The sequence below is a fragment of the Oncorhynchus mykiss genome, chromosome 4 (genome assembly GCF_057628025.1).
Source record: "Oncorhynchus mykiss isolate SJ-2025 chromosome 4, ASM5762802v1, whole genome shotgun sequence".
NCBI lineage: Eukaryota > Metazoa > Chordata > Actinopteri > Salmoniformes > Salmonidae > Oncorhynchus > Oncorhynchus mykiss.
The window spans coordinates 6096264-6107500 of NC_143025.1; the positions used below are offsets into that span (position 1 = coordinate 6096264).

Genomic DNA, 11237 nt, shown 5'->3' on the forward strand with positions numbered 1-11237 from the left:
AGTATACGTCACAGGGAGTGACAGTCGGGCCTCTGAATTGGATGCTTGTGCAGGCTGGCGTGACAAATGACCTGGAGCACAATGGGTTTTTTAGTCAGGCTACGCACTACTGTTGGTAGTAGCCCCCTGGCTCAAATAAAAGCCTGTCTTTAAACAAGCACCAGTTGGGGTTCAGTGATTGAAGCACATAAACCCCCAGGCTATCAATTAAAGTTTTTCAGTATTTCTTACTTTGCTGTGTAGCACACTTGGGTATTACTGGAATCTAACATAGTGTGTCTGAAAAACACCCTATTCCCTATTATGAGATGTGCACTTTAGGTGAATAGAATGCACAACCAATTCACATCAATGATACAAACTACCACATCTATTTATTTTACCTTTATTCAACTAGGCAGGTCAGTTAATTAAGAACAAATTCTTATTTACAATGACGGCCTGGGAAAAGTGGGTTAACGTGCCGAACAAAATATTTTTACCTTGTCAGCTCAGGGGATTTGATCTAGCAACCTTTCGGTTACTAGTCCACCGTTCTAATCACTAGGCTACCTGCCACCTCTACACTCTAACCACTAGGCTACCTGCCACCTCTACACTCTAACCACTAGACTACCTGCCGCCTCTACACTCTAACCACTAGGCTACCTGCCACCTCTACACTCTAACCACTAGGCTACCTGCCACCTCTACACTCTAACCACTAGGCTACCTGCCACCTCTACACTCTAACCACTAGGCTACCTGCCACCTCTACACTCTAACCACTAGGCTACCTGCCACCTCTACACTCTAACCACTAGGCTACCTGCCACCTCTACACTCTAACCACTAGGCTACCTGCCACCTCTACACTCTAACCACTAGGCTACCTGCCACCTCTACACTCTAACCACTAGGCTACCTGCCGCCTCTACACTCTAACCACTAGGCTACCTGCCGCCTCTACACTCTAACCACTAGGCTACCTGCCACCTCTACACTCTAACCACTAGGCTACCTGCCACCTATACACTCTAACCACTAGGCTACCTGCCGCCTCTACACTCTAATCACTAGGCTACCTGCCACCTCTACACTCTAACCACTAGGCTACCCGCCACCTCTACAATCAGTATAGTAATGAATCATTCTCTCTGCATAATAATGAATCAGTATACTAATGAATCATATTCTCTGTATAGTAATGAATCAGTATAATAATGAATCAGTATAATAATGAATAAGTGTAGTAATGAATCATTCTCTCTGTATAACAATGAACCATACTAGTGTCACAAGAGGGCAGTACTATCCTTCATTCCTCCATCAGCCCTGTTGGCATCCGAGACACACTAGGGCTCCCTATTTTCTATCAAGTGCACTACGTTTGACCAGGGCTACTGGGAGCTATCCCTTTGATCCCCTAAAAGCAGATGTGTTTTAGAATTGGGCAGATACAGGCGTGACAGCTTGACTCGCGTGCTCTGTTTTTGTTCCGGCAGCAATAGTGTCATGCTCTGTGGGAACCTTCATTTGCATAGCCTACTCCCCCCTCTCCCCCCCCCAAAAAAAAAATCTTAATGTCATCTTTCAAACACTTCAAACTAGTATAAGACTGGCGCATGCTAACAAGGTCCATTGTGGATACCCATGGTGATGAAAATGTCCGTAAAGCGTCGTCTATGTGCAGTTAATTCACTCTATAGAATTTTGATTGACGCGTCAGTGGCTTTTAGACACCTCTCGAACTTAGGAGGAAAGTAGATTTCTTACTCACTATTGTGTTTCCCCCGCTAAACAGTTAAAATACCGCCGCCGTTCTGTAACCTTAGCGATACTGCCGAATGCTTTACGCGTTTGTCCACAGGCGCATACAATAGCGAAAGAAATCGACCCCCCGGCGAGAGACGGCGGGCTACCACTGAATTGTGCTGTTGTGTGCAATAGCACATCTCAAGGCCGAAGTGGCCATAGAATGAGAGTTAGCCAAACAACCTCTACACAATAACACAGGTATAGGGGTCTTAGAAGCTGAGCTGCGGACACTGAGGTAGAAGCAGTATTCCTTTACCCCTGGTCCATACTACGTTGCAGGCTCCCACCGTGAATCCCCCTCCTCCTCTCACCCCCCCCCCCCCTCCCCTGCTAGTGACAGGACTACAGAGCTCCATCTACCTGATCTACCTGCCTCTGTCTCTACCTGATTTACCTGTATCTGTCTCTTCTGTCTCTACCTGATCTACCTGCCTCTGTCTCTACCTGTCTCTGTCTCTACCTGATCTACCTGCCTCTGTCCCTTCTTTCTCTACCTGATCTACCTGATCTACCTGTCTCTGTCCCTTCTGTCTCTACCCCGATCTACCTGTCTCTGTCTCTTCTGTCTCTACCTGATCTACCTGCCTCTGTCTCTTCTGTCTCTACCTGATCTACCTGCCTCTGTCCCTTCTGTCTCTACCTGATCTACCTGTCTCTGTCTCTACCTGATCTACCTGCCTCTGTCTCTTCTGTCTCTACCTGAACTACCTGCCTCTGTCTCTTCTGTCTCTACCTGATCTACCTGCCTCTGTCCCTTCTGTCTCTACCTGATCTACCTGTCTCTGCCTCATCTACCTGTCTCTGTCTCTACCTGATCTACCTGCCTCTGTCTCTTCTGTCTCTACCTGATCTACCTGCCTCTGTCTCTACCTGATCTACCTGCCTCTGTCCCTTCTGTCTCTACCTGATCTACCTGATCTACCTACCTCTGTCTCTTCTGTCTCTACCTGATCTACCTACCTCTGTCTCTTGTCTCTGCTCTCCTGTGACCTGGATAACTTATGCCTTCCCATTTAACACACCTCGCACAACTAATCAACTTTGCTTCCTTTACAATGTTGTTGCTTGATCTCTCTACCTCTCCTTGTCCTCTTCCTCTTCTCTTCTTCTTGTTCCTGTCTTTTTCCACCTCCTCTACCTGCCTCTGTCTCTTCTGTCTCTACCTGATCTACCTGCCTCTGTCTCTTCTGTCTCTACCTGATCTACCTGCCTCTGTCCCTTCTGTCTCTACCTGATCTACCTGTCTCTGCCTCATCTACCTGTCTCTGTCTCTACCTGATCTACCTGCCTCTGTCTCTTCTGTCTCTACCTGATCTACCTGCCTCTGTCTCTACCTGATCTACCTGCCTCTGTCCCTTCTGTCTCTACCTGATCTACCTGTCTCTGTCTCTACCTGATCTACCTGCCTCTGTCTCTTCTGTCTCTACCTGATCTACCTGCCTCTGTCCCTTTTGTCTCTACCTGATCTACCTGTCTCTGCCTCATCTACCTGTCTCTGTCTCTACCTGATCTACCTGCCTCTGTCTCTTCTGTCTCTACCTGATCTACCTGCCTCTGTCTCTACCTGATCTACCTGCCTCTGTCCCTTCTGTCTCTACCTGATCTACCTGATCTACCTACCTCTGTCTCTTCTGTCTCTACCTGATCTACCTACCTCTGTCTCTTGTCTCTGCTCTCCTGTGACCTGGATAACTTATGCCTTCCCATTTAACACACCTCGCACAACTAATCAACTTTGCTTCCTTTACAATGTTGTTGCTTGATCTCTCTACCTCTCCTTGTCCTCTTCCTCTTCTCTTCTTCTTGTTCCTGTCTTTTTCCACCTCCTCCCGTCTCTCTTTGTCTCTGCTGTGTTGTCTCCTCTCTCTCTCTCCTTCCTAGTGGGGAAGTGTCAGGGGGGCAGACAGGGGCATCGGTAGCGTTGGGGGGGGGAGGTGATGGGGAGGGTCCGGCGGGTCCCAGTGACAGTGTGAAGATGATGCCTGGCGTTACCAGCATGGCGATGTCGGGGGTCAAGGCCGGGAGGTGGCAGGCGGTCCAGAGCCACATGCAGGCGGGAGGACTCAGACCCACCAAGTGAGTTATAACGATTGAATAGTGTTCTAGGGAAACATTAAGGACACTTTCCACTTGTTTTGCCCTCAGAACAGCCTCAATTTGTCGGGGCAAGGTGTCTAAAGCGTTCCACAGGGATGCTGACCCATGTGGACTCTACAAGGTGTCGAAAGCGTTCCACAGGGATGCTGACCCATGTGGACTCTACAAGGTGTCGAAAGCGTTCCACAGGGATGCTGGCCCATGTTGACTCTACAAGGTGTCGAAAGCGTTCCACAGGGATGCTGACCCATGTGGACTCTACAAGGTGTCGAAAGCGTTCCACAGGGATGCTGACCCATGTGGACTCTACAAGGTGTCGAAAGCGTTCCACAGGGATGCTGACCCATGTTGACTCTACAAGGTGTCGAAAGCGTTCCACAGGGATGCTGGCCCATGTTGACTCTACAAGGTGTCCAAAGCGTTCCACAGGGATGCTGGCCCATGTTGACTCCAATGCTTCCCACAGTTGTGTCAAGTTGGCTGGATGTCCTTTGGGTGGTGGACCATTCTTGATACACACAGAAAACTGTTGAGCGTGAAAAACCCAGCAGCGTTGACACAAACCAGTGTGCCTGGCACCTACTACCATACCCCATTCAAAGGCACTTCAATATTTTGCCTTGCCCATTCACCCTCTGAATGCCACACATACACAATCCATGTCTCAGTTGTCTCAAGGCTTAAAAATCCTTCTTTAACCTGTCTCCTCCCCTTCATCTACACTCGAGTGAATTTAACAATTGAGATCAATAGCTTTCACCTGGATTCACCTGGTCAGTTTATGTCATGGAAAGAACAGGTGTCCTTAATGTTTTGTACACTCATTGTACAGTATAGATGGTATAGGTAGAGGGCAGAGGGTATATATTGTACAGGCAGAGGACAGAGGGTATAGATGGTATAGGTAGAGGGTATAGATGGTACGGGAAGATGATAGAGGGTATAGCTGGTACAGGTAGAGGGTATAGATGGTATAGGTAGAGGGTATAGATGGTACAGGTAGATGACAGAGGCTATAGCTGGTACAGGTAGAGGGTATAGATGGAAAGGGAGAGGGTATAGATGGTACAGGCAGAGGACAGAGGGTATAGATGGTACAGGTAGAGGGTAGAGGGTATAGATGGAAAGGGAGAGTACAGAGGGTATAGATGGTATAGGTAGAGGGTATAGATGGTACAGGTAGATTACAGAGGGTATAGCTGGTATAGGTATAGGGTAAAAGGGAGAGGGTATAGCTGGTATAGGTATAGGGGAGAGGGGAGAGGGTATAGATGATACAGGTAGAGAACAGAGGGTATAGATGGTATAGGTAGAGGACAGAGTGTATACATGGTATAGGTAGAGGACAGAGGGTATAGATGGTATAGGTAGAGGGTATAGCTGGTACAGGTAGAGGACAGAGGGTATAGATGGTATAGGTAGAGGGTATAGATGGTAGAGGGTAGAGATGGTACAGGTAGAGGGTATAGATGGTATTGGTAGATGGTATAGATGCTACAGGTAGATTACAGAGAGCATAGCAGGTATAGGTATAGGTTAGAGGGGAGAGGGTATAGATGGTACAGGTAGAGGGTGTAGATGGTACAGGTAGAGGACAGAGGGTATAGATGGTACATGTAGAGGGTATAGATGGTACAGGTAGAGGGTATAGATGGTAGAGGGTAGAGGGTATAGATGGTACAGGTAGAGGGGAGAGGGTGTAGATGATATAGGTAGAGGGTAGAGGGTGTAGATGGAAAGGGAGATGACAGAGGGTATAGCTGGTATAGGTATAGGGTAGAGGGGAGAGGGTATAGCTGGTATAGGTATAGGGTAGAGGGGAGAGGGTATAGATGGTACAGGTAGAGGGTATAGATGGTAGAGGGTAGAGGGTATAGATGGTACAGGTAGAGGGGAGAGGGTGTAGATGGAAAGGGAGATGACAGAGGGTATATCTGGTACAGTTAGAGGGTATAGATGGTACAGGTAGAGGGTATAGATGGTACAGGTAGATGACAGAGGGTATAGCTGGTACAGTTAGAGGGTATAGATGGTATAGGTAGAGGGTATAGATGGTACAGGTAGATGACAGAGGGTATAGCTGGTATAGGTATAGGGTAGAGGGGAGAGGGTATAGCTGGTACAGGTAGAGGGTATAGATGGAATGGGAGAGGGTATAGCTGGTATAGGTATAGGGTAGAGGTGAGAGGGTATAGATGGTACAGGTAGAGAACAGAGGGTATAGATTGTATAGGTAGAGGACAGAGGGTATAGATGGTATAGGTAGAGGGTATAGTTGGTACAGGTAGAGGCCAGAGGTTATAGATGGTACATGTAGAGGGTATAGATGGTACAGGTATAGGACAGAGGGTATAGATGGTACAGGTAGAGGGTATAGATGGTACAGATAGATGGTATAGATGGTATAGGTAGAGGGGAGAGGGTATAGATGATATAGGTAGAGGACAGAGGGTATAGATGGTATAGGTAGAGGGTATAGATGGTATAGGTAGATGGTATAGATGCTACAGGTAGATTACAGAGGGCATTGCAGGTATAGTTAAAGGTTAGAGGGTTGAGGGTAAAGATGGTAAAGGTAGAGGGTATAGATGGTACAGATAGATGGTAGAGGGTATTGATGGTATAGGTAGAGGACAGAGGGTATAGATGGTATAGGTAGAGGGTATAGATGGTACAGGTAGAGGTCAGAGGGTGTAGATGGTGTAGGTAGAGGGTAGAGGGTATAGATTGTATAGGTAGAGGGTATAGATGGTACAGGTAGAGGGTATAGATGGTACAGGTAGAGGTCAGAGGGTATAGCTGGTATAGGTATAGGGTAGAGGGTAGAGGGTATATATGGTACAGGTAGAGGGTATAGATGGTACAGGTAGAGGGTAGAAGGTATAGTTGGTATAGGTCGAGGGTATAGATGGTATAGGTATAGGGTAAAAGGGAGAGGGTATAGCTGGTATAGGTATAGGGGAGAAGGGAGAGGGTATAGATGATACAGGTAGAGAACAGAGGGTATAGATGGTATAGGTAGAGGACAGAGTGTATACATGGTATAGGTAGAGGACAGAGGGTATAGATGGTATAGGTAGAGGGTATAGCTGGTACAGGTAGAGGACAGAGGGTATAGATGGTATAGGTAGAGGGTATAGATGGTAGAGGGTAGAGATGGTACAGGTAGAGGGTATAGATGGTATTGGTAGATGGTATTGATGCTACAGGTAGATTACAGAGAGCATAGCTGGTACAGGTAGAGGACAGAGGGTATAGATGGTATAGGTATAGGTTAGAGGGGAGAGGGTATAGATGGTACAGGTAGAGGGTATAGATGGTACAGGTAGAGGACAGAGGGTATAGATGGTACATGTAGAGGGTATAGATGGTACAGGTAGAGGGTATAGATGGTAGAGGGTAGAGGGTATAGATGGTACAGGTAGAGGGGAGAGGGTGTAGATGATATAGGTAGAGGGTAGAGGGTGTAGATGGAAAGGGAGATGACAGAGGGTATAGCTGGTACAGTTAGAGGGTATAGATGGTATAGGTAGAGGGTATAGATGGTACAGGTAGATGACAGAGGGTACAGTTAGAGGGTATAGATGGTATAGGTAGAGGGTATAGATGGTACAGGTAGATGACAGAGGGTATAGCTGGTATAGGTATAGGGTAGAGGGGAGAGGGTATAGCTGGTACAGGTAGAGGGTATAGATGGAATGGGAGAGGGTATAGCTGTTATAGGTATAGGGGAGAGGTGAGAGGGTATAGATGGTACAGGTAGAGAACAGAGGGTATAGATTGTATCTGTAGAGGACAGAGGGTATAGATGGTATAGGTAGAGGGTATAGTTGATACAGGTAGAGGACAGAGGTTATAGATGGTACATGTAGAGGGTATAGATGGTACAGGTAGAGGGTATAGATGGTAGAGGGTAGAGGGTATAGATGGTACAGGTATAGGACAGAGGGTATAGATGGTACAGGTAGAGGGTATAGATGGTACAGATAGATGGTATAGATGGTATAGGTAGAGGGGAGAGGGTATAGATGGTATAGGTAGAGGACAGAGGGTATAGATGGTATAGGTAGAGGGTATAGATGGTATAGGTAGATGGTATAGATGCTACAGGTAGATTACAGAGGGCATTGCAGGTATAGGTAAAGGTTAGAGGGTTGAGGGTAAAGATGGTAAAGGTAGAGGGTATAGATGGTACAGATAGATGGTAGAGGGTATTGATGGTATAGGTAGAGGACAGAGGGTATAGATGGTATAGGTAGCGGGTATAGATGGTACAGGTAGAGGTCAGAGGGTGTAGATGGTGTAGGTAGAGGGTAGAGGGTATAGATGGTATAGGTAGAGGGTATAGATGGTACAGGTAGAGGGTATAGATGGTACAGGTAGAGGTCAGAGGGTATAGCTGGTATAGGTATAGGGTAGAGGGTAGAGGGTATATATGGTACAGTTAGAGGGTATAGATGGTACAGGTAGAGGGTAGAAGGTATAGATGGTATAGGTCGAGGGTATAGATGGTATAGTTAGAGGGTATAGATGGTACAAGTAGATGACAGAGGGCATAGCTGGTATAGGTATAGGGTAGAGGTGAGAGGGTATAGATGGTACAGGTTGAGGGTATAGACGGTACAGGTAGAGGGGAGAGGGTATAGATGATATAGGTAGAGGGTAGAGGGTGTAGAGGGTAGAGGGTATAGATGGTACAGGTATAGGACAGAGGGTATAGATAGTACAGGTAGAGGGGAGAGGGTATAGATGATATAGGTAGAGGGTAGAGAGGGTAGAGGGTATAGATGGTACAGATAGAGGACAGAGGGTATAGATAGTACAGGTAGAGGGTAGAGGGTATTGAGGGTGCAGGTAGATGACAAAGGGTATAGCTGGCATAGGTATAGGGTAGAGGGGAGAGGGTATAGATGGTACAAGTAGAGTATAGAGGGTATAGATGGTGCAGGTAGCAAACAGAGGTTATAAATGGTATAGGTAGAGGACAGAGGCTATAGATGGTATAGGTAGAAGACAGAGGGTATAGATGGTATAGGTAGAGGGTATAGATGGTACAGGTAGAGGACAGAGGGTATAGATGGTACATGTAGAGGGTATAGATGGTACAGGTAGAGGGTATAGATGGTAGAGGGTAGAGGGTATAGATGGTACAGGTAGAGGGGAGAGGGTGTAGATGATATAGGTAGAGGTTAGAGGGTGTAGAGGTAGCAAACAGAGGTTATAAATGGTATAGGTAGAGGACAGAGGCTATAGATGGTATGGTAGAAGACAGAGGGTATAGAGGACAGAGGGTATAGATGGTACAGGTAGAGGGTATAGATGGTACAGGTACAGGTAGAGGGTATAGATGGTATAGGTAGAGGGTATAGATGTTATAGGTAGAGGGTATAGATGGTACAGGTAGAAGACAGAGCGTATAGCTGGCATAGGTCTAGGGTAGAGGGTATAGATGGTATAGGTATAGGGTAGAGGGTATAGATGGTACAGGTAGATGACAGAGGGTATAGATGATATAGGTAGAGGGTAGAGGGTGTAGAGAGTAGAGGGTATAGATGGTATGGGTAGAGGACAGAGAGTATAGAGTAAGAGGGAGGACAGGAGGGAGGAGAGGTAGTGTGCGAGTAAGAGGGAGGACAGGAGGGAGGGGAAGTAGTGTGAGAGTAAGAGGGAGGGGAGGTAGTGTGAGAGGAAGAGGGAGGACAGGAGGGAGGGGAGGTAGTGTAAGACTAAGAGGGAGGACAGAAGGGAGGGGAGGTAGTGTAAGACTAAGAGGGAGGACAGGAGGGAGGGGAGGTAGTGTGAGAGGAAGAGGGAGGACAGGAGGGAGGTGACGTAGTGTAAGACTAAGAGGGAGGACAGGAGGGAGGGGAGGTAGTGTGAGAGGAAGAGGGAGGACAGGAGGGAGGGGAGGTAGTGTAAGACTAAGAGGGAGGACAGGAGGGAGGGGAGGTAGTGTGAGAGTAAGAGGGAGGACAGGAGGGAGGGAGGTGGTGTGAGAGTAAGAGGGAGGAGATGAGGGAGGGGAGGTAGTGTGAGACTAAGAGGGAGGACAGGAGGGAAGGGAGGTAGTGTGAGACCAAGAGGGGATACAGGAGGGAGGGGAGGTAGTGTAAGACTAAGAGGTAGGACAGGAGGGAGGTGACGTAGTGTAAGACTAAGTGGGAGGACAGGAGGGAGGGGAGGTAGTGTGAGTGTAAGAGGGAGGACAGGAGGGAGGGGAGGTAGTGTGAGACTAAGAGGGAGGACAGGAGGGAGGGGAGGTGGTGTGAGAGTAAGAGGGAGGACAGGAGGGAGGGGAGATGGTGTGAGGGTACGAGGGAGGGAGGGGCCCAGGTGCCAATGTTCCAAGGTGGTGTGGTGCTCTGAAACGTGTGATGACAGGCTGGGCTTGGGCGGAATAACGTGCGGAAGATGTGAACTCTGAGCTAACAATAGACTGCAGAATTTTACTGTCGCGGAACCGTCATCACGCCAACTCCTAACCAGCTAATAGACTACTACACGGGCCTGCATGGAAAATGACCTAAAGGACATACTCGGAGACAATGGGGTCTATTAATGACCTAAAGGACATACTCAGAGACAATGGGGTCTATTAATGACCATCTATCTACCAACACATTTTCACACAGTGAATGTTGAAGTCCATCTTCTCGCTAATAGTTCTAGCCTGCATGGCCCATTCAGAAACCACACAGGACACACAGAGACAGAAATGGTACTATTCTAGAAATACTACAATCTATTACAACTATTACAACGGCAAACGACTATTACAACGGCAAACGGTCAAAGTCATTTGTTTATATGAAACGGATACTCTGAGAGGGAACATATTATTCTATAGGAGATACTTATCTGACCGCAGTTTATTACTGATAACAATAACAAGACACGTGCACGCGATCAATGCAGTACTGTAGTACGGTAGTAGATTTAAATTAATACATTTGATTCGATTTGATTTGTACTGCGGCTAAAGCGTCTCTAATGTGACCACTTGCTTTCGTACGTTTCTCGTCAAAATAACAATCGGATTGAGAATATCCTCAAGACAGAGGGTATAGTGGGAAATGTATTATGTTCTGTACTATAAACAAATGGAATCTGTTACACACTAACAAACAGTCTGTTACTCACTCACAGTCTGTTACTCACTCACAGTCTGTTACTCACTCACAGTCTGTTACTCACTCACGGTCTGTCACTCACAGTCTGTTACTCACTCACAGTCTGTTACTCACTCACAGTCTGTTACTCACTCACGGTCTGTCACTCACAGTCTGTTACTCACTCACAGTCTGTTACTCACTCACGGTCTGTTACTTACAGTCTGTTACTCA

At 47.1% G+C, this 11237-nt stretch overlaps 1 protein-coding gene across 2 annotated transcripts in view; it reads left to right on the forward strand.

The window, feature by feature from the left end:
• The window catches only part of LOC118945757 (synaptotagmin-7), a 311878-nt gene that overhangs the window by 179883 nt on the left and 120758 nt on the right, over nt 1–11237 (forward strand). The window contains exon 1 of one of the 2 annotated variants that reach the window (XM_036968511.2): nt 3535–3873. The exons of the other annotated variant lie outside the window; for it this stretch is intronic. Coding sequence (XP_036824406.2) covers nt 3773–3873 — 101 coding nt within the window. The 5' untranslated portion in view covers nt 3535–3772. Of the gene's footprint in view, nt 1–3534; nt 3874–11237 lie in introns of those variants that run through there. 2 annotated transcript variants of the gene reach the window in all.